This window comes from Panthera onca, chromosome F2 (genome assembly GCF_046562875.1).
Source record: "Panthera onca isolate mPanOnc1 chromosome F2, mPanOnc1 haplotype 2, whole genome shotgun sequence".
In the NCBI taxonomy this organism is placed as follows: Eukaryota; Metazoa; Chordata; class Mammalia; order Carnivora; family Felidae; genus Panthera; species Panthera onca.
In genome coordinates, this window is record NC_138356.1 from 17,784,374 (window position 1) to 17,811,693 (window position 27,320).

At 36.9% G+C, this 27,320-nt stretch overlaps 1 protein-coding gene and 1 long non-coding RNA gene across 7 annotated transcripts in view; one reads left to right on the plus strand and one right to left on the minus strand.

Moving 5' to 3' along the window:
• Positions 1-27,320, plus strand: part of LOC144615086 (uncharacterized) — a 59,246-nt gene that overhangs the window by 12,683 nt on the left and 19,243 nt on the right. The gene's annotated exons all lie outside the window — the stretch shown is intronic.
• PPP1R42 (protein phosphatase 1 regulatory subunit 42) overlaps positions 1-27,320 on the minus strand; it is a 52,763-nt gene that overhangs the window by 10,587 nt on the left and 14,856 nt on the right. For 3 of the 4 annotated variants that reach the window (XM_060610693.3, XM_060610691.3, XM_060610694.3), the window contains 2 exons: positions 7,970-8,087; positions 4,067-4,198 (listed from right to left, as the gene is read on the minus strand). In XM_060610693.3, coding sequence (XP_060466676.3) covers positions 4,067-4,198; positions 7,970-8,087 — 250 coding nt within the window. Of the gene's footprint in view, positions 1-656; positions 844-4,066; positions 4,199-7,969; positions 8,088-27,320 lie in introns of all 4 variants that reach the window. The other variant, XR_009603486.3, reaches the window with a different exon arrangement.

A 27,320-nucleotide genomic window follows, 5' to 3' on the forward strand; every position in this document is an offset into this window, starting at 1 on the left:
TAGTATTTTATTGTATGTATATACCATGTTTTCTTTATCCATTCATCTGTCAACGGACATTTAAGTTGTTTTTACATCTTGGCTCTTGTGAATAGTGCTGTAGCAAACACAGGAGTGCTAATGTCTCTTCACGATCTTAATTTCAGTTCTTTTGGATGAATACAGAAAACTGGAATTGCTAGATCATATGATAGTTCTACTTTCAAATTTTTTTTTTTTTCAACGTTTTTTATTTATTTTTGGGACAGAGAGACACAGAGCATGAACGGGGGAGGGGCAGAGAGAGAGGGAGACACAGAATCGGAAACAGGCTCCAGGCTCCGAGCCATCAGCCCAGAGCCTGACGCGGGGCTCGAACTCACGGACCGCGAGATCGTGACCTGGCTGAAGTCGGACGCTTAACCGACTGCGCCACCCAGGCGCCCCTCTACTTTCAAATTTTGATGCACTACCATACTATCTTTCATAGTGGCTGCAGCATTTTGCATCCCCATGAACAGTGTGCAAGGGTTCAAATTTCTCTACATCCTCACCAACTCTTGTTGTCTTTTGTTTTTTTGATAATAGCCATCTGACAGGTGTGTGGTGATACCTCATTGTGGTTTTGATTTGCGTTTCCATGTTGATTAATGACATTCAGCATTTTAAAAATATACTTTTAGGGGCGCCTGGGTGGCTCAGTCGGTTAAGCATCCGACTTCGGCTTAGGTCATGATCTAGCGGTTTGTGAGTTCGAGCCCCACGTTGGGCTCTGTGCTAACAACTCAGAGCCTGGAGCCTGCTTCAGATTCTGTGTCTTCCTCTCTCTCTGTCCATCCTCTGCTCACGCTCTGTCTCTCTCTCCTTCAAAAATAAATAAACGTTAAAAAAATTTTTTTTAAATATACCTTTAGGCCATTTGGGGATATGCTTGTTTGAGTCCCTAGCCCATTTTTAAATGTGGTTGTTAGTTTTTTTTGCTGAGTTGTAGCAGTTCTATATATTTTGGAACTTAACCCCATATCAAATGTATAGTTTGCAATTATTTTCTACCGTTCTGTAGGTTTTCTTTTCACTCCATTATTTCCTTTGCCAAGCATGAGCTTTTTCATTCAATGTACTTCCTATCACTTGTTTGTTTTTGTTTTTTGTTGCTTGTGTTTTTTGGTGTCATATCCATGAAATCATTGCCAAGACCAATGTCATGAAGCATTTCTCCTATTTTTTCCTCTAGAGTTTTATAGTTTCAGGTCTTATGTTTAAGTCTTTAATCCATTTTGAGTAGATTTTTGTGTATAGTATAAGTGTTCTTTTGTGTGTGGATATCCAGTTTTCTTAACAATTCAGTATCCTTTGCCTACTGTGTATTCTTGGCACCCTTGTTGAAAATCAGTTGACCATTTATAGATGGATTTATTTTTGAGTTTTATATTCCATTCCCTATATCTGTATGGCTGTTTTATGCCAGTTTTGATTACTGTATCTTGCAATACATTTTGAAATCAGGAAGTGTGATGCCTCCAGCTTTGTTCTTTTTTCTCAAGGTTGATTTGGCTATTTGTAGTCCTGTATCGTTCCATATATATTTTAGAGTTGTTCTTTTCAGTTCTGTGAAAATGCCATTAAGATATTGATAGGGGTTATACTGAATCTGTCAACTGCTTTGGGTATTATAAACATTTTAATAATATTAAATTTTCCATTTCATGAACACAGGATGTCTTTCCATTCATTTTTGTGTTAATTTCTTTCATTAGTGTTTTGTAGTTTTCAGTATACAGTTCTTTCATCTTTTTTTTTTTTCTTACCTTCCTAGTTAAATTTACTTGTAGGTGCTTTATTCTTTTTTGTGCTATTGTAAATAAGATTGTTTTCTTAATTTACTTTTCAGATAGTTTGTTGTTACTGTATCTTTATGGCTTTAACGATTGCTTTTTTAAGTTAGTGGTCACACTAGATTATGAAGAAATTAATGAGGATTTTATTGAGAAAATCAGATGCGAGGGTAATTAAAAATTTTTTTAATGTTTATTTATTTTTGAGAGAGAGAGAGAGAGCAAGTGAGTGAGGGAGGGGCAGAGAGAAAGGGAGACACAGAATTTGAAGCAGGCTCCAGGCTCCGAGCTGTCAGCACAGAGCCCGATGTGTGGCTTGAACCCACCAACCGTGAGATAATGACCTGATCTGAAGTCTGACGCTTAACCGACTGAGCCACCCAGGTGCCCGACAGTGTAATTTTTTTAAAGTATAAATTTTAGGGCACATTATAATCGTTATTTTTGTTGAATTTTATTGGAGAAGTTAAAAACAGATTAACCTGATTATTTCTGAAGTAGGAAGAATTTTTTAAAAATCTATTAAGATGGAGAAAACTGCATTATTTTTAGAATAGGTTCAATTTTTGGGTGAGGACTGGTATTGAATTTTGTGAGTATTTCCATATTAAGAAAGTACTTTGGCATCTTTGGTATAAAACTGAAAACACGTAAAATACTGGAATTTTTATCCTGGATCTGGTTCTGCCCTTCAAAACCAGCCAGGGATCGATGGAGGAGAAGAAATGTTTCCTGTCCATTTTATAGGTTTCAGACCTTGAAAAATTCACATTGCCAGCACAGTATCATCACTTACGAGTATACTGTCAGTTCAGAAAGTCCCATTCTTCAAAATGATTTCCCATAGTTCATATTCAGTGGACATGATAAGGCAAAATCATCAGAGATCCATGCCTTTCCATCTCTGCTTCTACTCACCTCAACCTCCTTGTTCTAGATTGTCAGAGCTCCTAGGATGTGGTATCCATGCATAAAGCCTCACTACAGTATTCTAGTTTCCCTTTCCATATTCCCCTGGCCTAACCCCTTTCTATGATCCCATCCCATTAGCTGTGAAATGAGGACTGTTGGCATTCAAACACTATCATGGAACAGAGGTAGAGGCTTATTCCAATGTTGTGGACTATAGAATCTGTGAAGAATGAATTCTAGGATGCTCCCAAATGTGATAAAGATAATTGTGGGGCACCTGGGTTGCTCAGTTGGTTAAGCATCCAATTTCAGCTCAGGTCATGATCTCATAGTCTGTGAGTTCGAGCCCCGCGTCGGGCTCTATGCTGACAGCTCGAAGCCTGGAACCTGCTTCGGATTCTGTGTCTCCCTCTCTCTGACCCTCCCCCGTTCATGCTGTGTCTCTGTCTCAAAAATAAATAAACATTAAAAAAAAAAAAGATAATTGTTACATGTTACACTTGGCTACATTTAGTTGAATTAGTTAGGCAAGGGAGGTTGACCTGTCCTTTGTAATATATGTAAACTTGGGGTGCCCAGGTGGCTCAGTGGTTAAGTGTCTGACTTGGCCTCACATCATGATTTCACGGTTCATGAGTTCAAGCCCCACATTGGGCTCTGTGGTGATGGCTCAGAGCCTGGAGCCTGCTTTGGATTCTGTCTCTCCCACTTTCTCTGCCCTCCCCTGCTTGCGCACATGTGCACACACTCTCTCTCTCTCTCTCTCTATCGAAAATAGAATAAAACATTAAAAAAAAAGAAAATGTAATGTAGAAAACAGTAAGCATATTATAATCAAATTCAAGTCAAATTCAAGTGGTGGGGCATGTACATAAGAAAGGGGACAGGCTACAGAGTATAGACCACAGATATGGTTGTCATACATTTTTATTTTTTATCCTGATGGAAAATGTGATTTTTGCACTGCTGCTAAACAAATGTACTAGTGACTTAGGTTTCACAATTTATGTAGCTGATTGTTGTTTCACCATTTACATAATTAAATCATGTACTTTTGCCAGATATAAAATTATACATTTTCCTCCACCCTCATGGCTCTGTTTTCATACTGACACATTCAGACTCAACGTGAACTGCTTTTGTTGATAGTAGCCACCATTTTCATATGTAAACATTGCAGGTGGAATTTCTTAGGAATTGTAAATAAGTTTAAAAAAAAACCCCAAATCTTAAGCAAAGAATCTAAACAAAAGTTTCTTATTTCTTGGGGTTTTTTGTGTTGAGTAGAACATTCCCTTTGCTAGTAGAAGTGATCAACGAATGAATGACAATCTGCTTACTTATGTATGAGTTACTTGCATCCTCGTTTTTACTGTTCTTTTTCTTGCTGATTTTCTTGGCATCTTTGGATGCTTTCCAATTTATTAGGAATTGTCTTTCCATATTTTTAATTTCTTTTCCATCAAGAAATTCTAGAGAAAAATACATATGTTAAAAAATACAGTATTTAAATATATAGGTAATATATTTAAATTATATCTGAACTTAAATTATACCATAAGTTGAAGTAATTTCTTTTAAAAATACCTTATTTGCACATCTTTGTTCTTGTTGAGCTTTTATTTATTTTTAATTATTTTTTTCTGATTTCAAAAAAAATATGTGCTGATTATAAACAACTTAAACACAGTGGAAAAAAACATAAAAAGACTGTGATTACTACCCATACCTCTCCTTCCCATCACTGACAAAGATAATCACTGTAAACAATTTGATGTATGGTTTCCCTTCTGGGGTCTTATATAAACTATATTGTTGTTTTTGAAAACAAAAATGTTGTCATATTCAACAAAAATTAGATGCTATCTATTCATTTCCATATTATGGTTATTATTCTTAGGAAAAAGCAAAATATATTTTATGTTAAAGTGAATAAGAAGTTTTATACATTTAGCCTGGTATTTTAAAAGCACATATATTAATAATGCTTACTATATTCTAGGATATAAATATAATAGGAACAACCCACAAATCTAGCTTCTTGGTTCTATGAAGATTTCAACTACATTTATATCTTGTTCCCCTAAAAAAGTTATGAAAATTGAGCATCTTAAATTACACAAAAAAATTTTTGTAAGCTGTAAGATATTTGGAAAATACAAAAGTGGAAAAAGAAAAAAATTAATATTGCCTATATCTACAACCAGAAATAATCACTAAAGGCCACTAACAGTATATTTTTAACATTTTTTGTTTTCTGTTTATGTGTCCATGTATGTGTATATGTGTGTGTATACTATATAAAATTGGAACTCTATGCAGTATTACATTCTAATTTTCAATATTATATTGTGATCGTTTTACCAAGTCTTTCTTTAAACACAATTTTTAATGGCTGACAGTATTCCATTATATATGTATACATAATACATATATTATAAAATATTAAACTATTCCCTTATAGGATATTTTGTGTTACATGTAATCACATGAATACAGGTGGCCTTCACCTGATAAAAAGACTGTCTTTTCTATATAGTAGTTATTGGGCCTTTATTTTGTTTGTTTATTTATTTTGAGAGAGAGAGTGAACAGGGAGGGGCAGAGAGAGAGAGAGAGGGAGAGAGAGAATCCTAAGCAGGCTCCACACTGTCAGTGCAGAGTCAGATGCAGGGCTCCCTCCCATGAACTGTGAGATCATGACCTGAGCCGAATCGAGTCAGAAGCTCAACTGACTGAGCCACCCAGGCACCCTCTATATGGTAGTTTTTTAAATTAAATATATCTTTTCTCTTATCATCCATGTAATGTCTTCCACTGGATTCCAGAGTGAGAAAAGAATGTAGTAAAAAATTTTAAATCAGGGGCACCAGGGTGGCTCAGTTTGTTAAGCATCTGACTTCAGCTCAGGTCATGATCTCATGGTTCATGAGTTCGAGCCCCTCATCAGGCTCTGTGCTGACAGCTCAGAGCCTGAAGCCTGCTTCAGAATCCGTGACTCCCTCTCTTTCTTTCCCCCTCCCCAGATCATGCTGTCTCTCAAAAAATAAATAAATGTTAAAAGAAAATTTTTTTAAATAAAAAAATTTTGAAATCATATTCTTATAGAGAAAATGACAGTAACCTGATAAAATATTGATTACACTACTGAAAATATTAACATTGCCACTTAAATATGACTCATAATATTGTTAGACCCTATGTACAAAATAAAGTGATGAAACTGGAAATATAAAGAGCCACAAACCTTAGAAATACAATTGTTTACAATTGCCTTATGTACTTATTTTAACTGAAATTAATACTCTCCAAATTATAATGTAAAAAATTGGTTAAAAGTTCTATTATCAAGCATCTTAGTATTTAGCACTTTACATTAACAGTTATTATTTTATGCTTAGTTTTCCCAACCACTTGGATTTATTGATATCTTTTTAAGATTTGTTTAATTGTATAATTTGTTAGTGTATTTTTGGATGTGATATATGTAAATCAATACATATTTTTAAAACATCTATTATAAAGATAAAGAATGAAAAATCCAAGTCCTTTACCATGATCCCTTTTTCCTCATGTTAGTGTTCCAGACAGAGCTGAGTAGTGACTAGGAGACTATGCCTCAGTAAGCCTTATTTCATCTTTTAGCAAATGATCATGTAGAGGTGGTTCAGGAGGGGAAGCCAGGTAATGGACATAAGATCAGAGACCTATGAGATTTGTTTTAATAAGTTGTTCTTAACATAAAATTTGTTTCCACTCATGCTAAGTACGTTGTTTGTCATTCTGTTTAGTGAGGACTGGGTTACTTACAAAGCATGAGATGCCTCCCCACAGTCCTTACTGGGACACATCAAACCAGGTCCTCAATTCACTTTCTATATTTTGGTTTTGTATTTAGGAAGAAAGGACATGAAAATAAGACAAGTTAGAATCAGAGAAGAGACTGAAAAGACGTATAGTGAAGTGTTAACAGCATATTTATGGTGGGATTATGAATGATACTCATTTTCTTTTCTGTATTATCTGCATTTCTATAAGAAATGTATATTTTTATACAAAATGTGTATGGATTTTATAATCACAAAATATGTTTTAGAAAGTATTTATTAAAAAATTTTTTTGACTAAGTCCTGTTTATTTGGAAATCAGTACCTTATCTCCACATCTTTTACTGCATCACCTATAGTACTATATCATGAGAAGAGTTTCCAGAAATGGTTCCATTAACATTGGAAGGTTCTTAATCATCTAACATTAGTTGTATTTACTCTGCTTCCTAAGGAAAGTGGAGTAATACAATTGTATGTGGTAGGCAGGGAGGGAAGGAGATGGGAGAGTTGGGGGAAGGTGCACTGCAGATTCATTTGCATGACTTATAAAAAATACACATGACTGTTCTCCCAGTGTATTCTGTTTCCTTCCCTTGACTGGTGGGGTCAAGGGCGGTGGACAGGGTGTGACCCTTGGATATGTATTTTGAAAAATCTTGGATTTTTCTGATACACCCTCTGTCAGCTCCTCCCTACCCCCAAGAGAATTGCTGCACTAGCATCATGATTAATCAAGGTTTACTACAGCTATGGGCTTTGAAGTGGTTTTCCCATACATTACTTTTTATACTCGAGTATAGCATGTCATAGAAGTTCAGATATAGGAAACCTCACAAATGTCCTTTGTGAGAAAGCAGTCCTTATCTCTCTGATGTTGTATAACGTGGTTCCTATTGAGAAGCTATGGTCCATTACCCCCAATATAGTGCACAATCAGGATGTTATTATTTCTAAGGATCTCATAAAGGGACTCCCTACCTTGCTCTCCTTTCAAATGAAGGGAACACTTGTACGTTCCTAGGACAATTTTCAAGCAATGAAAATTTTGATTAATTTTGTCTACAGTTCCAAGTGCTAAAGAATCTCTTGGGATCTTCAGAGGATTTGTGGCAATGAGAATTTGGCAAAAGGTCAGCAAGTTCTACACATTTATGATTAACCATTTTTGTTGGTAACAGCTACATTTTCTTTTTAAAGAAAGGGCATGTGGTGTCTTAATTATTTCTGAACAGAAAATATTTTTCATGTTTTATTTCTAATTTTAACTTTTGCTTTTATTTATTGAATTTAAAGTTGACTATTTTTATAGATTTAGACATATTTGTATTTCGCAAGGTTTTGTGTTAAAATAACTAAAAAGTTAACCAGGTCTCTTTCTCTAAGAAAATTATATTAATATATATAAATGTGTACCCAGTGATTTGGACACCAGTATCAGTCTGTCTCTGTATTTGGGTTTGAGACAAACAGGATTTCCATTTAGATCCATTTTCCACAGCTTCATCAACTTGTTCAGTAAAAATTCCAAATCCTATAATTAGAAAAGAAAAGCAAGGCACAAGTATATCATAATCATCAGTATTTCTTTTATATTAGTTAACTTTTTATTTTTTTATATTAAAATTTTTTTTTGTTTTTTATTTATTTTTTGAGAGAGACAGAGAGACAGAGAGCAAGCGGGGGAAGGACAGAAAGAGAGGGAGACACAGAATCGGAAGCAAGCTCTGGGCTCTGAGCTGTCAGCACAGAGCCCGACGTGGGGTTCGAACTCGTGAACTGCAAGATCATGACCTGCGCTGAAGGCAGATGCTTTTTTTTTTTTTTTTTTTTTTTTAATTTTTTTAACGTTTATTTTTGAGACAGAGAGAGACAGAGCATGAACGGGGGAGGGTCAGAGAGAGGGAGACACAGAGTCTGAAACAGGCTCCAGGCTCTGAGCTGTCAGCACAGAGCCCAACGCGGGGCTCGAACTCACGGACCGCGAGATCATGACCTGAGCTGAAGTCGGCCGCTTAACCGACTGAGCCACCCAGGCGCCCCTGAAGTCAGATGCTTAAATGACTGAGCCACCCAAGTGCCCTGGAAAAATTTCTTTTGATAAGGCTGTATTTTATTCTTTAGATTTTAGAAAATTGTTTTTTTTACTATGAGCTTGTAAGAACAATTCGTTTCCACATGTTAAAAATCCCCACAGGGGGCACCTGGCTGGTCAGTTGGTAAAGTACATGACTCTTGATCTTGGGGTAGTGAGTTCAAGCCCCGTTTTGGGCATAGAGCTTACATGAAAAAAAAATCCTCACAAAACTCTGTGATATCATGAAGGTAACAAATTTGGAACATCCAGATATGTGCCTCTGTCTACATGAAGAAAGGATATTTTAGGGGAATAATTACAAGGACAGTTGGGGTCTAGGATCCAGTGCAGAGTGATTGGTGGGTCTCTTAGTCTTCCTGAGACCAATGTTTTTCTACATAAAATGGTAAAAATATTTCCAATTCTACCTACTTCATTATTCAACAGAATACTTACTGAATCATGGGCTAAGTTCTGTACCAGACTCTGAGGTATCTAAATATATAGTTTGTGAAAAATATATAGGAATTTAAAAAAATACAGACAACCCCAACCTTTCTGGCACTGTTGCTTACTGTATAACCTTAGTCAAATCTGTGTCCTCGTTTATAAAGTGTGAATAGTTAGGGTTATTTGTTGTGGCGTATAAAGTGTCTGGAACAAAGAAGGGAAGTAATAAATATGTTGGTTTTCTTTTTGTCTGCCCTACCACCCCTTGGCTTATAACCTTTCTCTTAATTTTGGTCAATAAAGAGCAAAAACTGTTGTAAGGAAGAATAAGCTCCTGACTCACCGATGAGTAGTTGACTTCTTATAATAAAGTTCTCTTCAGAAGTTGTAACTTCGTCCTTCAGTCTTGGGCCCTGGATTATGCCCTGTCCACAGTATTTGTTCAACAGCCTTTGATACAGCCATGATTATTTTATGTGAGAGTTTCACTGTATTTCTCTTAGCCTAAAAACTTCTAAGGAAGGAATTGTGTAATGTATTTTTGTAGTGTTGAATATGATGCCCATCGTCCCAAAAGTTAATAATAAGAGAACTTTAAATTTAATAGATAAAGAGAGTCCTGTAGAGTTTAGTTAATTGTTCCTCACTTGATAAATGACCCTCAACATACTCCCTCCAGTGTATGTTTATTTAAGACTAAACTAATCCTATGCTGAAATATGATTACCCTTTGGATACGCTCTGGTAGTTCATTGCCTTCCTGTCTTTAATAAATGCTTTCACTTTCCGGCCCTTCAGTGTTACTAAAGGGAGCAGACATTCTTCTGGACAGTCTCTGTTTGATAAATGATCATGTCATGCTATCACTTAGAGGTGTGCTGCAAAATACTGAGGAGCTGATTCTATTTCTAATGCAGGGCTGGTGCCCAAGCTTCTGTATAGGCGCTTGCAGGAACTGGCAGTGCTTGCTCTACAATTAATGATGGCCACTGATGAACCTGTATTTGACCAGCATGCAATCTTTATTGGAAATGTCTGGTCCAACTGTCCTAACTAAATCTAAAGACAGCCATTTGTCATCCCCCTGACTGCTTGTCATCATCTGCCTGGGAAAATCTATAATTTTTGGCTTGTTTCTGACTAAACTGTAGAGTGAATAAATTTATCTTTGGGTTACTCTGCTTGTCAGGATCAATATTGAGCAGAGGTTGAATAAATTAGAAACTGGAAAAACATGACAGGCCATAGTGGTTTGTTCGTTTGTGTCTTATAAATCAGATATTTAGTTTATCTAAGAGGCAAGCACATCAAATTCTTTATTTCCACCACTCATTCTGAAGATGCTTTACCTCATGATAAATGGTCCTCAGAAAACCAATGAAGTAAATCACTAATATATCTGATTGTGAGATGAACTTTTCAGATCATTTTATTGATTTAGCAAACTTTGCAGACATAAAAACTATAGGTAAAGATTTTTTATGTTATTGTTCTTTCAAGTTTTTATCCATTTTTGCAACCATGATATTTATTTGACTTAATATATCATCAAAGTTTATAACATTGGCCCTAGTGAAGTTCATGGCTTATCAAGCTACTTATAGAAATGGAAGTTTTATTGTAAATGGCCAGTGAGTATTTAAAATTTTAATCCATTTAAGCGTACTTATTTAAAGGAATTACAGGAAGAAATGCAAAGAAATGTTAACCAAAAGTAAATGTCATTAAAAAAATTTTTTTAATGTTTATTTATTTTTGAGACAATGCGAGAGACAGAGTGCAAGCAGCAGAGGGGCAGACAGAGGGAGACACAGAATCTGAAGCGGGCTCCAGGCTCTGAGCTGTCAGCCCAGAGCCTAACAGGGGGCTCTAACTCACGAACCCTGAGATCATGACCTGAGCTGAAGTTGGACGCTTAACCGACTAAGCCACTCAGGCACCCCACCAAAAGTAAATGTCATTAAAACAAATTTTTTTTTTTAATTTTTTAACGTTTATTTATTTTTGGGACAGAGAGAGACAGAGCATGAACAGGGGAGGGGCAGAGAGAGAGGGAGACACAGAATCGGAAGCAGGCTCCAGGCTCTGAGCCATCAGCCCAGAGCCCGACGCGGGGCTCGAACTCACGGACCGCGAGATCGTGACCTGAGCTGAAGTCGGATGCTTAACCGACTGAGCCACCCAGGCACCCCAAAACAAAATTTTTTTTAACGTTTATTTTTGAGACAGAGAGAGACAGAGCATGAAGGGGGGGGGGGGGGTCAGAGAGAGAGGGAGACACAGAATCCGAAACAGGCTCCAGGCTCTGAGATGTCAGCTCAGAGCCCGACGTGGGGCTTGAACTCACAAACTATGAGATCATGACCTGAGCCGAAGTCGGACACTTAACCAACTGAACCACCCAGGTGACCCAAAAGTAAATGTCATTTAAACTAGAGCCCTGTGAATTTATGGAGTATTGTTTGGCCTAAAACCTTTTTGTCCTCCTCAGTGTTTGACTTTGTGATCAATTTTATTGGAGAGAACTGGGTCATTGCCCATGGAGTTTTCTCAGTTTTCTGCCTTTGGTCTCACACTTCCTCATCCTCTTTCCTATTTTTGTCGATAAAGGAAAAGCCCCACCTCTTTTTTTTCAAATTAATCAGTCCTCTTGATCTTTTTGTTTTTCCATGGGCCTCCTCTTCTTGCAGTCTTCTTTGTTTTGCATTTCCATTTCCAATCTCTCCCTCTCCTATGGCTTTTATCTTATCTCTTACCTACCGTCACTATACTTCCTGATAGAGTAGTAGAAAGCAGTGTTTCTCAAACTTTTATGTGCTTAAAAATCACCTAAGGATCTCAGAGCACCTGGTTGTCTCAATTGGTTAAGTGTCTTTGACTCTTGATATCTACTCAGGTCATGATCTTGTGGTCAAGGGATTGAGCCCCCTGTCAGGCCCCACAGTAACATGGAGCCTGCTTGGGATTCTCTCTCTCTCTCTCTCTCTCTCTCTCTCTCTCTCTCTGTCTCTCTCTCTCCCTCCGTCTCCCTCCCTCTCTCTCTGCTCCCCCACCCCACTCACACATGTGCACACAGACACACACTCTCTCTCTCAAAATAAATAAACATAAAAAAAGAATCACCTAGGGATCCCATTTATTAAATGCAGATTCTGATATGTTGGTCTGGGGAAGAAGCTGAGATTCTGCGTTTCCAATGCTGATGCTGCTGATCCTCAGACTACATTTGGTTTAGGCCACTGGCTGTGCTTCTTCAATCACTGGGCATTCCTGCAGCCTAGTACTTCTGAATAGACACTGCTGACCTTGTCACTAAGCCAAACATTGCCAATCTTGGACTTCCTCAGTTTCACTTCTTTGGAACATCTTACCTTACCGACTGCTCCCTAATGGCTTTGTGATTCCACATTTTTGCAGGTTCCCTGATCCTGCATGAATCTCTCATTCTATAAGTAACAAACATTAAAAATTTTTTTTATGTTTATTTATTTTGAGAGAGAAAGCTTGAGCAGGGAAGGAGGGGCAAAGAGAGAGAGAATCCCAAGCAGGCTCCACACTCTCAGCACAGAGCCCCATGTGGGGCTCAATCTCACAAACTGGTGAGATAATGACCTGAGCCAAAATCAAGAGTTGATGACATTTGGGGCACCTGGGTGGCTCGTCAGTTAAGTGTCAGACTTCGGCTCGGGTCATGATCTCAGTTTGTGGGTTTGAGCCCCGTGTTGGGCTCTGTGCTGACAGCTCGGGAGCCTGGAGCCTGCTTCAGATTCTGTGTTTCCCTCTGTCTCTGTTCCTACCCCCATCACACTCTGTCTCTCTCTCGCTCTCAAAAATAAATAAAACATTTAAAAAAATTAAAAAAAAAAAAAGAGTTGACGACATTTAACTGACTGAGCCACCCAGGTGTCCCATGCACTTCTGACCATAGAAATCCCTGATGTGTAAACAAGGTGTTTTCTAAAAGTTGCTTTTGAGACTGGAGAACACATCTCATAAAAAAACAGAGCTATACCCAGTGGACCGTTGCCTGAGTCAGCCTATGGAAAGAACCTATTTGAGAAAAAGCCCAAAGATAATATGTGCAGTGACAGTGCTATAAAACCTCTCCAAGTGCATCACCATGTTTTCTGAGCATACAGTTTCCTTTGGGGAACAGGAGAAGATAAGTGTCCCTGTGGCAGACCTTCAGGAATCAGTTCACTTGCTTGCTTTTCTATAATCTACATTTATTCCTTTTAAACAGTATTTGTTTCCTCCCTGGAGCACAGCCGACTGTAAAATCATGGCTAGAAAAACAATTGTCTGTAACCCACTGTGATCTCCATTTATTTGCAGACCCTTTACAGAAAAAGAATAGATGCATTGATGAAAATAGTAAAACATCTGCTACACTGAGGAAGGAAGGGTCATCTGTACATGACAGGAAGAACCAGATTTTGTGGGAAACTATATTGAGCATTTTCATCATATGCTATCTCTTTCCGTATCTAGGTAGTCTCATTCATGATGTCAGTTTAAGTGACCACATAACCAATATGCTGAAGTCACCCACGTTCTTCTGTCCATTGAGTTCTGGCCTTATGTATCCAATTGTGCACTTAATATTTTCTTTGGAACACTGCAAAGGCACCTCACACTCTACCAGACCAAAACTCATAATCTTCTCCCACTCTGCTGGATGTGACTCTTGAGTTCCCTATTTTCTGTTATGCAAGGCAGAAGCCAGAGAATCCCTCTTGTCCACTCCTTCTTCAATGCTCTGTATATCCAACTCACCACCCAAGTTCTGTACACTCGATTTCCCAAACAGCTCTCCAGAGTGTCTCCTCACTTCATTTCCACCCCAACTCTAAGTTTTTACCATCTCTCACTTCTTAAATAGTCTAGCCTCTTCCATCTATTCTCCATACTGTAGCTATGCTAATGTTTTCAAAATGCTAATCATTAATTACTTTACCCTTTGCTTAAACACCTTCAGTGATCCTGCATTGTTCTTAGGTTAGAGATAAAACTATAATGACCTGTGTGGCCCATCTACCCATCAGCCTCTTTTTGTAGTATACTGCACCTTCACACTCCCAGTTTACTATTCTCATCTTTGCCATGCTCTTACCTGCATTGGGGCCTTTGCACATGCTATTCTTTACTTGGTAATCCTTTCTGTTCTCTCAGGGTCCAGTTTAGCAATCCCTTCCTAAGGGAAGCCTTCACTGAGTCCCTGACTAAGGCAAATTCCCCTTTTGGAGGTTCTCAGAATCACATACTTTTTCTTTGTAGTATTTGCCACAGGTGCAATTTTACATATGTTTTGGGGTAATTATGTGCTTAATGTTTCTCTTCCCTTCAATGAGGAGAGCTCTTCAAGGCCAGGGACTATATCTGTTTTTTGTTCATTGTTGTCTCCCCTATCGTCCAGCAAGCACTGCCAGATGGTGGGGGTTTTGAATGAATGGATAAGAAGAAATGAACAAATGAATGCAATGAATCAATGGATCTGAGGCTAGAAGGAGGACAGGAATTATAAAGGAGAAATTATATGGAACCACTTTGAAAAATTCGCTGATTAGAGGGGCCACAGACATAGAATGAGCAAAGACAGGATTTATTTTCTGTTCTATTTCTTCCTCTAGTCCTCTGTTTCCCTCACCTCCCCCTCTCCCCCCTCCCCCTCCTTGCCTCAAATCTCTGACCTGGATCAGCTTTGGACCAGGGAATAGGAGAAATGAGGGCAGGGTTAGAGGATCTTGGGAGGAGTCTTTGGCAGCTGTGGGTCTGTACAAGGTGTGAAGGAAGGGGAATGAAATCCCAAATAGCAGGAAGCTTCTTAACGGGTCCATATCCTGTGCCTCTACCTCTAATGTAGCTGTAGCTACTAGTGCCTCTGGTACCCTCAGTAGGCTAGAGCATGGGCATCATTTGGGAATGTCTATATTTGCTAGTGACCCAATTCTCTTTTCTTTTTTCCTTTTCTTATTCCTTCCACGGAGCCTCAGGATTTTTAGTTGCTCTGACAGTATTTTTTGTTGTTGTTACATGTGTTCCTTTTAATTTTTCTTAAATATCGTTCTCACTGCTCAAACCAAAAATCTTGATTGGAAGATTCAAAGTTATTTAACTCTCTAAGGAACCATTATTTTCCCTCCCGAACCCCCCACCCTTTTTCATGTATTTTCTGTAGGTGTATGTGAGGAAGCTATGGATGTCCTTATAAAAGCAGCTGCTCTAAGTTGCTAAAAACCTTGGGTAATTACAGGGTTTTGTTAGGAGTCTCTAATGATGTTCACTTCTTTTTCCCCATGGCACAAAGCTGTCTGCTGTTGAAGACTTTTAGGATGGATGTCAGCGACCTTCTGTATGGCACATTGAGCTTTCCCTCCCATGGCACAGGGTTTGATGTCAGCAGCTTTGGGGCAGCTTCAATCAGTGAGCATAAAGAATGGAAAAATAAAAGCAAAAAAAAAAAAAAAAAAAAAAGGAGACACTGACCCCAATAATACATTTCAAGAAACAAGTTAATATTTTGTTGCTAAACTTCAACATGTCCTTTTACTAAGCCATCGGAAGATGATTTGAAATGGACCATAAGAGCACATTTCAAATGAATGCTAGGCAAGTCTATATTCCTCTTCCAAGAAGCTGTGCATTTAAAATTTTTAAATCACTTGTCTCCTTGCTAGAAATATAAGAACTTGAAATTTAATCCTTATTCCCTGAGTATCTTTTCTCTATGGGAGGAAAAAGCAACTTTTGGCATAGCCCAGCCTCAGGAACTTGCTGAATGGTTTACATTCCTTCCTCAGATGGTTGAATATTTTGTATTGTTCCTTTCTTCATTTATTCTGTAAACATGTAGTAGGTGCCTGTTATGTGCCAAGCACTCACTGGGCTGAACTCTAGGGAATTCTGAAGGCAATAAAAATTCCATGCTCTTAAAGGCTCTCAGTGTAATGGGGATATGGTGGTATATGATAACAAAATTCTATAACCAAGTGTTCCTTACAATCATTCATTTTTAAATTAGATTTTTAAAAATTAAAGCAATGCAATCAAAACTGTTAAAAACAAAAAAAGACCATAGGGTTTATAACAAAAGTTAAAGAGTACTTGAGGGCTTACAACAAAACCTCTTTTAATTTCTACAGCTATCCCTACACACACTTACCTCCACATTTTACTAAATAACAGCTGCTGTTTATTGATTTTTAAATCTTAGATATTTATCTACTGAATTCCTACTGTGGAAGATGATGATATAATTCTCATAAGTACCACTCCACCCCCCTAATAAACTTCCCTTCCTTAATCCTGTCAATAGAGTTATAGTAAAATTGTTAATCTAGTTAGTATTTATTGACTATGTAATTAAGCTCACTTAAATATTGTTCAAAGCTAAATCACATAATGTACCATGATTGCTTTTTATTTTCCCTACAGTTAAAAAATTGGTTGATTATCTGCTTATTTTTCTGTGTATTTATCACCAGTTCAGCCTGCTGTAAACTGGGCTGGTAGATGCTGTCCTAAGACTTCACTTCAGAGTCCCTTCATATCCATTCTGGGAATTTCTTTAGCCTTTCTCCTGTTTCCTAGATCCTATGTCTTCCCTTTTCCTAGTTTTCTGCCCTGGTTAGATGGAACTCATTTTTCAAGGGTTGCCTGAGAAACGGCATGTGGAATATACATTTTTTTGAGAGCATGCATGTTCAAAGATATTTTATACCTCATAACTGATTGAAAAATTGATGGAGTATACAATTCTAGATTTTGAATATTCTTATCTCAAAATTTTGGAGATATTATTCTACTGTCTTCCACATAGAAAGTCTGATAATTATAATTCCATTTTGATTTTTTGTATTATCTTTTTTTTCCCCCCTCTGTCAAGATCTTTAGGAACTCCTTACTCCTGATGTCCTAAAAACTTTTAAGGTTGAACCTGGATATGGGTCAGTTTCCATCCACTGTGCTGGCATTGGGGAGACAGTTTCAATCTGGAAATTCGTGTCCTTTGGTTTTGAAAGTTTTTCTAACATTAAAAATTAACTTTATTGAGTTGTAACTTACATACGATATGCATCCATTTAAAAACCTAAATCATATACATCCATATGACAATCACTATAATCAAGACAGAATGTTTTCATTATTCCAAAAAATTCACTCATGGCCCTTTCCAGTCAACTTCCCCTTCCCATTCAGCAACTATTGATACATTTGGTACTGTAGACATTTGTATATAGTTCCATATAAATGGAGTTTCATATAAATGGAGTTATATAGTATGTACTCTTTTTTGTCTACCTTATTTCTCTCAGTATAATGTTTTTTAATTTGCCCATGTGTGCATCAGTAGCTCATTCATTTTTTATTGTTGGGTAATATTCTTCTGCATGGAATACAGTTTGCTTACCCCAAGTTCTGCAGGGATTTTGAATGGGATTGTGTTGAATGTATAGATTAATTTAGAAAGAAATGACACCTTAAGAATATAGAGTCTTCTAATTCATGAAAATGGTACCTATCTCCATTTATTTGGGTCTTCATTACTTTCTCCAAGTAGTATTTTGTAGTGTTTTATTGTACAGCCCTTACATGTATTTTCTTAAATTTATCCTTATGTATTTTATGTTTTTTGACATGATTTGTAGATGGCATCTTAAAAAATATCATTTTCCAGTTCATTGCTAGTATGTAAAAATTGATTTTTGCATATTGATCTTGTATCCTAGCATTGTTAAATTTATTTTATAAGTTCTAATAGCTTTTTATGGATTTTAAAATGATTAAAAATATTTTTTGTGTTTTATTTTAGAGAGAGCATGAACAGGGGAGGGGGCAGAGGTAGAAAGAGAGAGAACTTTTTGTTTTTTAATATTTTTTAATGTTTATTTTTGAGAGAGAGGGAGACAGAGTATGAGCAGGGGAGGGGCAGAGAGAGGGAGACACAGAATTGAAGCAGGCTTCAGGCTCTGAGCCGTCAGCACAGAGCCTGACTCAGAACTCAAACTCATGGACCATGAGATCATGACCTGAGCCAAAGTTGGACGCTTAACTGACTGAGCCACCCAGTTGCTCCAGAAAGAGAGAGAATATTAAGCCGGCACCATACTCAGTGTGGAGCCTGACACAGGACTAGATCTCATGATGATGAGATTATGACCTGAGCCAAAATCAAGAGTTGGATGCTTAATCAACTGAGCTACTCAGGCACACCAGATTTTTTATTTTATATGTATCCAAGTAAAGATATTTTTATTTCCTTCTCCTTGCTTTATTCCCAGTCTCGAGGAAGAAAGCATTTAGTCTCTCATCATTAACTGGTGTTTTCTATAGATTTTACATGAATGCCAATTATCATGTTAAATTCTTTTCTATTTATTGTTTGCTGAGAATTTTTTAAAAATCAAATGTGTGGGAGGAGGAGAGGAAAAAATGTTACAGAGAGGAAAGGAGGCAAACCATAAGAGACTCTTAAATACTGAAAATAAACTGAGGGTTGATGGGGGGTGGAGGGAGGGGAAAGTGGGTGATGGGCATCAAGGATGGCACCTGTTGGGATGAGCACTGGGTGTTGTATGGAAACCAGTATGACAATAAATTTCATATAAAAAAATAGAAATGTATGTTAAATTTTTAAAAATGCATTTGTGCCTCTGTTGAGATGATCATATTTCTTCTTTATTTTGTTTGGTGTGGTATGTTGATTTTTGAATGTCAAACCAATCTTTCATTCTTGGGATAAATCTCACTAGGTCATTATGGATTATCTATATATTATCTATAATCTATTATCTATAATGTGTGTTTAGTGTGTTTCTGTGTTCATGGGGGCTATTGTTTTTATGTATTTCATTCATTGTATTTTTCTTTTCTTGTAATATTGGAGGGGATAGGAAAATAATGTTAACCTGATAACATGAGTTGAGAAATATTTCCTGCTTATCTATTTTCTAAAGGAGATTGTGTAGGATTGGTTTTTTTTTAATTAAAAATTTTTTAATGTTTATTTATTTTTGAGAGGGGGAAGGGGCAGAGAGAAAGGGAGACAGAATCTGAAGCAGGCTCCACGCTGTCAGTGCAGAGCCCAATTTGGGGCTTGAACTTACGAACTGTGAGATCATGACCTGATTCGAAATCAAGAATTAGAACCTTAACTGACCAAGCCACCCATGAGCCCCCAGATTGGTATAATTTGTTTCTTAAGTATATGATAGAATGCATCAAGGGGTCATCTGGGTTTGGAGTTTTCTTTGTGGAAATGTTTTTATTTATAAGTATTTAATAGATATGAACTATATAGAATTTCTATTTCTTCTAATTTTTATTTCAAGGAATTTACGTTTTACCTGAACTTTCAACTTTATTGGCATAAAGTTCTTTACAATATTCCTTTATTATCCTTTTAGCTATAGTGATATCTTTTGCTGTTCTGATATTGTTAGTGTCTTCTCTCTTTGTTTTCTTATCAGCCCACCTAGAATTGATTATTTTACTTATATTTTCAAAGAGTCAGCTTTTGGTTTCATTGATTTGTCTGTAGTCATTATATTTCTATCTCATTGACTTCTGCTTTTACCTTTATTATGTCCTTTTTTTGAATTGAATTTCATTTAGTTTTCTTGCTTTTTGAGGTAGAAGTTAGATCATTTTCCCTCTTTTGTAATACAGGAATTCAAAGCTATAAATGTCCCTCTAAGCACTAGGCTACTGGAGCCCACAAATTTTCAAGTTTTTGTTTTCAAAATACTTTCTAATTTCCCTTCTGATTTTTTAATTTGTCCCAGAGGTTACTTAAAAGTGTGTTTCTGAATTTCCAAATATTTGGAGATTTTAAAGATATCTTTCCTTTATTCCTTTCTAATTTAATTCCATTGTGGTCAAATAACATACTCTATATAATTTCAGTTCCTTAAAGTTTATGGAGCTTGCTTTATGGCCCAGCATATGGATTATTTTGGTGAATATTCTAATTACTAGTGTTAGATGGAATGTTCTGTGAGAGTCAATTAGATTAATTCATGTTGGCTCTGTTGTTACAATTAAAAAAAAATTTTTTTTAATGTTTATTTTTGAGAGACAGAGAGACAGTGTGAGCTGGGGAGGGGCAGAGAAAGAGACACACCCAGAATCTGAAGCAGGCTTCAGGTTCCGAGCTGTCAGCACAGAGCCCGATGGGGGGCTCGAACTCACGACCGCGAGATCATGACCTGAGCCCAAGTTGGCCGCCTAACCAGCTGAGCCACCCAGGCGCCCCTCCAATCTTTTATATCCTGATTTACCATTTACCTGTTCATCAGCTACTTAGAGAAGAGTGTTGAAATCTCTGTTACAATTATGGATTTATCTATTTCCCTTCTGTCAATTTTTGCTTTCTGCATTTTGAAGCTCTGTTGTTAGGTGCATAAATATTGAGAATTGTTATATTTTTTTAAGTTAATTTATTTATTTTGAGAGAGAGACAGAGAGAGAACATGAGTAGGGGAGGGGCAGAGAGGGGGGAGAGAGAGAGAACCCCAAGCAGGCTCTGCATTGTTAGCACAGAGTCCTACACAGACTCCAACTCACCAACCATGAGATCATGACTTGAGCAGAAACCAAGAGTTGGATGCTTAATCCACTGAGACACCCATGTGCCCCCAGATAGTTATGTTTTCTTAATGAATTGGCATTTTTTATCACCATAAATTTTCCTTATCTATCTCTGGTAATATTTCTTATCCTGAAGTTGTTTTTATCTTATATTAATATCGTCACTGCAGCTTTCTTATTTTATTATTTGTTTTTATTGTATATATTTCCCTATGGTTTTACTTTTAACCTTTATATATCTTCATATTTAAAGTATGTTTCTTATAGAGAGTACATGATTGGATTTTTAAAATCCAGTCTTACTATCTCTGCCTTTTAATTGGAAAATTCAGACTATTTACATTTACTACAATTACTGATATAACTGAATTTAAAACTACCATCTTTTATTTGTTTCGTCTGTTCCCTTTTCCTTTATTCCTGCTCTCCCCTATTTTTGCATCTCATTTTTCTGTCTATTACTGACTAGTTCCATACATCTTTTTAATTTTAGTGGTTACTTTAGGGTTTGGAACAGTCATCTTTAAATCAGCACAGAATTTCTTCAAATAATGACATCACTTCATATATAACCTTAGTATATTGCCATTTCCACCCTCCCTCCCATTTGTGCTATTGTTATCGTACATTTTAGTTTTACATGTCATTAACCTCATGGTCTGTGGTTATTATTTTTGCTTTAAAAAAAACTGATCATCTTTAAAAGGAATTAAAAAATGTGAAAAGTATTTACCCTGCACTTACCACTTTTAATATTTTTCTCATTTGTGTAGATAAAAGTTTCTGTTAACATTTTTCCTTTGCCTTGAAGAACTTTAATATATTTTTTTGTAGTGTAGATCTCCTGGGGACAAATTCTTTCAAGTTTAGTTTATCCGAAAACAGTATTTTGCTTTCATTTTTTGAAAGATAGTTTCATTGGATATATAACTAAGTTGATATTTTTTTTTTTTTTCTGTTAGCACTTCAGAGCTGTTCCATTGTCTTCTGGCTTGCAATGTTTTTGACAAAAAGTCTGTGATAATTCTCACCTTTCTCTATACAATGTGTCTTTTTTCTAGTTGCTCCAAAGATATTCTTATTATCATTGTTTCAGCAATTTTATTATGGTTGTACACCTTGGTGTAATTTTCTTGGTGGTTTTCTTGTTTGGGTTTTATTGAGCTTCTGTGGGTTTATGATTTTCATCAAATATGGGAATTTGGGGACAATTATATTTTTACATTTTTGTTGTTTGCTTTTAATTTATTTTTTAAGTTTATTTTTTTTTAATGTTTACTTACTTTTGAGAGAGAAAGTACAAGTGGGAGAGGGACACAGAGTGAGAGGGAGACACAGAATCCGAAGTAGGCTCCAGGTTCTGAGCTGTCAGTGCAGAGCCTGATGCGGGGCTCGAACTCACAAAATATGAGATCATGATCTGAGCTGAAGTCGGACATTTAACCGACTGAGCCTCCCAGGCTCCCCTATTTATTTATTTTGAGAGAGAAAGAGAAAGAGCAGAGGGGAGACAGGGAGAGAGGGAAAGAGAGAATCCTAAGCAGACTCTGCACTGTAAATGTAGAACCTGATGTGGGGCTCAAACTCATGAACTGTGAGATCATGACCTGAGCCAAAATCAGGCGTCAGACATTTAACTGACTGAGCCATCCAGGTGCCCCTGCTTTTTGTTTTTCAACAGCCTTATTGACACAATTCACATACCATACATTCACATATGTAAAATATACAATTAAGGGGTGCTTAATCATCGGCACAGAGTCTGCTTGGGATTCTCTGTCTGCCCCTCCCCTGTTTGTGTGCTCCCTGTCTCTCTATCTTTCCCTCTCTCTCAAAATAAATAAAGGGAAACTTAAAAAAATAAAGTATACAATTAAATGATTTTTAGTATATTCACAGAGTTGTATAATCATCAGTACAATCAATTTTAGAATATTTTTATTACCCCAAAAGAAACCCTGTACCCTTTAACATTGCTTCCTATATTTCCCCAACCTCTTAGCCCTAAGCAATCAATAATATAGCTATATCTGTCAATTTACCTATTCTGGACATTTCATAGAAATGGAATCTTACAATACATGGTCTTTTGTGACTGGTGTCTTTCACTTTGTGCAATGTTTTCAAAGTTTATACATGTTGTAGTATAAATCAGTATTCATTTCTTTTTATTGCCAAAAAATTTTCCATGTGATTACACGTACACATTCTTTTATCCATCCATTGGTTGATGGACATTTGAATTGCTTCTACTTTTCAGCTATTATGAATAATGTTGTGAACATTCATGTACAACTTTTTTTGTGGATGTATGTTTCCATTTCTCTTGGTGTATAGTGATTAGTGGAGTTTTGTGTCATATGGTAATGCTGTTTAACATTTTGAAGAACTGTTACATTTTACATTCTCCTCAGAAAGTATGAGTGTTCTAACTTCTCTACATTATTGCCAACACTGGTTATTATCTGTCTTTTTAATTATAGCTGTCTCATCAGGTGTGAAGTGGTATACAATTGTGGTTTTGATTTACATTTCCCTAATGACTAATGATTTTGAGTATCTTCTCATGTGCCTATTATCCACTTTGCATATCTTCTTTGTAGAATATCTATTCAAGTCCTCTGCCCACTTATAAATTGGATTGTTTGTCTTTTTGTTACTGAGTTGCAAGAGTTTCTGTACACAAGTCTATTATCAGATATAGGACTTGCAAATATTTTTTTCCATTCTGTTGTCTTATCTTTTTCACCTCCTTTTTTTTCTAATTTTTTAAATGTTTATTTATTTTTGAGAGATAGAGAGACAGAGCACGAGTGAGGGAGGGGCAGAAAGAGAGGGAGACACAGAATCCAAAGCAGGCTCCAGGCTCTGAGCTGTCAGCACAGAGCCCAATGTGGGGCTTGAATTCACAAACCATGAGATCATGACTTGAGCCGAAGGTGGACACTTAACCGACCGAGCCACCCAGTCGCCCCTCTTTTCACTTTCTTAATGGTCTTCTTTGAAGCACAAAAATTTTTTATTTCATTTAATTAATTAATTATTTTTTTTACTTATACTTTTGGAGTCGTATCTAAGAAATTTTTGTTTAATAAAGGTCATAAATGCGGTGCCTGAGTGGTTCAGCTGAGTAAGCATCCAACTCCGGCTGGGGTTATGATCTCACAGTTCATGGGTTTGAGCCCCGCGTCGGGCTCTGTGCTGACAGCTCAGAGCCTGGAGCCTGTTTCAGATTCTGTGTCTCCCTCTCTCTCTGACCCTCCCCAGTTCATGTTCTGTCTCTCTCTGTCTCAAAAATAAATAAACGTTAAGAGAAAAAAAAATTAAAGAAAAAATCAATTAACATAAATGTGAAGGTTTATTTCTGGATTCCCAGTTTCACATTTGTGGCAATGCCACACTATCTTAGTTACTATAGATTTGTAGTAAATTTTGAAATAGGAAAGTGTGAATCCTTGAACTTTTTTTTTTTTTTTTTTCAAGAAGGTTTTGACTACTCTGAGTACCTTGAGGTCATTATTTCTTCAAAGATATTTTCTGGTTCTTAGTTTGGGCTGCTTGTCAAACTGGATGGCCTAAACAACAAGCATTGATTTCTCACAATTCTGGAGGCTGGGAAGTCCAAGATCAAAGTGTAGGGGTGCCTAGGTGGCTCAGTCCATTATGCGTCCGACTTTGGCTAAGCTCATGATCTCACAGTTCCTGAGTTCAGGCCCTGCATGGGGCTTTGCGCTGACAGCTCAGAGCCTGGAGTCAGCTTTGGTTTCTATGTCTCCCTCTCTCTCTGCCCCACCCCCACTTGCACCGTCTCTCTCTCTCAAAAAATGAGTAAACGTTAAAAAAATTTTTTTTCAAAGTGTTGGCAGATACTGTGATTTGGTGAGAGCGTTCTCCCTAGTTTTTTAGATGCCTGTCTTCTCACTGTGTGCTCACATGGCTAAGAGAGAAAGCCCTACTGTCTTTTCTCTTCTTGTAACAACTCTAATCTCATTCATGATGACTCTAGCCTCGAGACCTAATTATTTCCCAAAGACCTCACCTTCAAATACCATCACAGTGGGGATTAGGATTCAATTTATGAGTTTTTTTTTTAATTTTTTTTTTAACATTTATTTATTTTTGAGACAGAGAGAGACAGAGCATGAACGGGGGAGGGTCAGGGAGAGAGGGAGACACAGAAGCTGAAACAGGCTCCAGGCTCTGAGCGGTCAGCACAGAGCCCGATGCGGGGCTTGAACTCACGGACCGGACCGTGAGATCATGACCTGAGCTGAAGTCGGAGGCTTAACCGACTGAGCCACCCAGGCGCCCCTCAATTTATGAGTTTTGAAGAGACATAATCATTTAGTCCCCTATTCCTAGGACTCCATTTTCATACATGTTTGAGTGCTTGTGTCTCACAAGCCATTGAGGCTCTGCTCATCTTTTAGTGTTTTTACTTTCTGTACCTTAGTTTCAGTAGTTCTAATGTGATACCTTTAAGTTCACTGATAATTTCTTCTATAATATCTAATACACTTTTAATCCCATCCAATTAATTTTTCATTTTAGATACATATTTCAGTTCCAAAGTTATTTTTTTCTTTGCATCTTCCATTTCCCTTCTGTTTGTGTTCATGCTTCCTTTAAATTCTAGAGCATATTTATAATAGCTTTTTAGAAGTCCTGTCTTCTAATTCCATCCTCCATGTCATTTCTAGATGTTTTTTCTTGAGTGGCTTTTCTCCAGTTATGATTTAATTTTCATAGGACTTGTTTGCTATTTCCCTCCCTGCACTGTGGTCTGGAAAGTGCCTTCAGGCAGAAAGCTGGGATAATTATAGAGCTCACCTTGTTTGTTTTCATTCTCTTAGAGTCCACAGTCCTGTGTCGCTTATATAGTTCAGTGTCTGAAGAAGTTGTTTCACACATTTTGTTTGGCTTTCTGTGTGTATGTGTGTGTGTATGTGTGCGTGTGTGCGCATGCGTGTATGTGTATGTGATACTGATTCTTGTTTTGGTTAATACATCATGGCCCATTATGTTATTTAAAAGAATTTTTTTAAGTTTTTATTTATTTATTTTGAGAGATAGAGATAGAGAGAGCGAGCATGAGTGGGGTAGTGGCAGGAGAGAGGGAGAGAGAACTCCAGCATGTGGGGCTTGAACTCACGAACCGTGAGATCATGATCTGAGCTGAGATCAATAGTCCAACGTTTAACTGACTAAACCACCCATGCAGCCCTATGTCATTTTTAAATACAATTTTATTTCCCTTTTTTTTTTTCTTATTTTCTGATTCTTATGCTTTTACTAGTCACATGTTGGATCTCCTGAATTTAATTCTCTACATTTCTTTTTTACTTGCTTATTTTCCATTCTTTCTCTTTGTTCTTTCTTGGAGAATATTTAATTTAATATTTAATTTCTTCTATCCTTATTCTAAATTTTGAAGTCCTCTCATTCATTTAATGTTCCTTTTTAAAAAAAAAATCCTGTTTTGGTTTCAAGGTTATAGAATCCTTTTTTATTTCTCTTAAATTAATTATAGTGGGATTTTTTTTTGTTTCCATATTATCAGTTTCTCCAAAAATGTTTGTTTCTGTCTTTCTCTTTGATTTTACTTTTTATTTTTTTTAAGTTTATTTATTTATTTTGAGAGAGAGAGAGTGCATGTGTGAGCAGGGGTAGGGAGAGAGAGAGAATCCCAAATAGGCTCTGTGTCATCAGTGCAGAGTCTGACATGGGGCTCGAACTCGTGAACCATGAGATCATGACCTGAGCCAAAATCAAGAGTTGGGCGCTTAACAGAATGAGCCAGCCAGGTGTCCCTCTCTTAGATTTTAGAAGCTATTTTCAGATTAGTGATGCTTAGCTACTTTTTCATTCACGAAAACAAATGCGACAGGCTTGTTGACTAATTAATTGGTCTCACTGTAGGACAATTAGGCATGCTTAGGTCATGATCTCACAGTTTGTGGGTTTAAGCCCCGCATCGGGCTCTGTGCTGATAGCTCAAAGCCTGGAGCCTGCTTCAGATTCTGTGTCTCCTTCTCTCTGCCCCTCACCCCCATGCATGCTCTGTTTCTCTCTGTCTTTCATAAATGAATGAATGAATGAATGAATGAATGAATGAATGAATAAACCTCCAATCCAGTCACTCCTTTTCATCTCCAAGCAACCATTTTTTTTAACCTCTGTAGTAGTCTCCCAGATGATCTCTTTGCTGTTATTCTTGCAACCTATTCTGCACATAGCTGATAGAGAAGTCTTTAAAATATAATCCTTTCAGTGACTTTCTAATGCACTTAGAATAAAGTCAAACTTATGATCATGGCCTAAAAGATCTTTATGATCTCTCCCCTATCATAATCTTATGTTATACTGTTGCTTCTTCATTCATTCAACCAATTACCTATTGAGCACTCACAATGTGTTAGAGACTGAGCTAGGCACTGGGGTCCCTATCATAGTAAATTGGCCTCTTTTTTGTTCCTAGAATACTCAGAATCTTTACACCTGCTGTTCTCGATGCTTGGCATGTTCTTTCCTTAGCTCTTTGCATAGATTGTTTCTTTATCATTCTTCAGATCTCAGCATAAATGTCATTTCCTCAGAGGCTTTTTTTAATAACCTGATTTAAAATATCCACTGACCCCTTTTCCATTATGT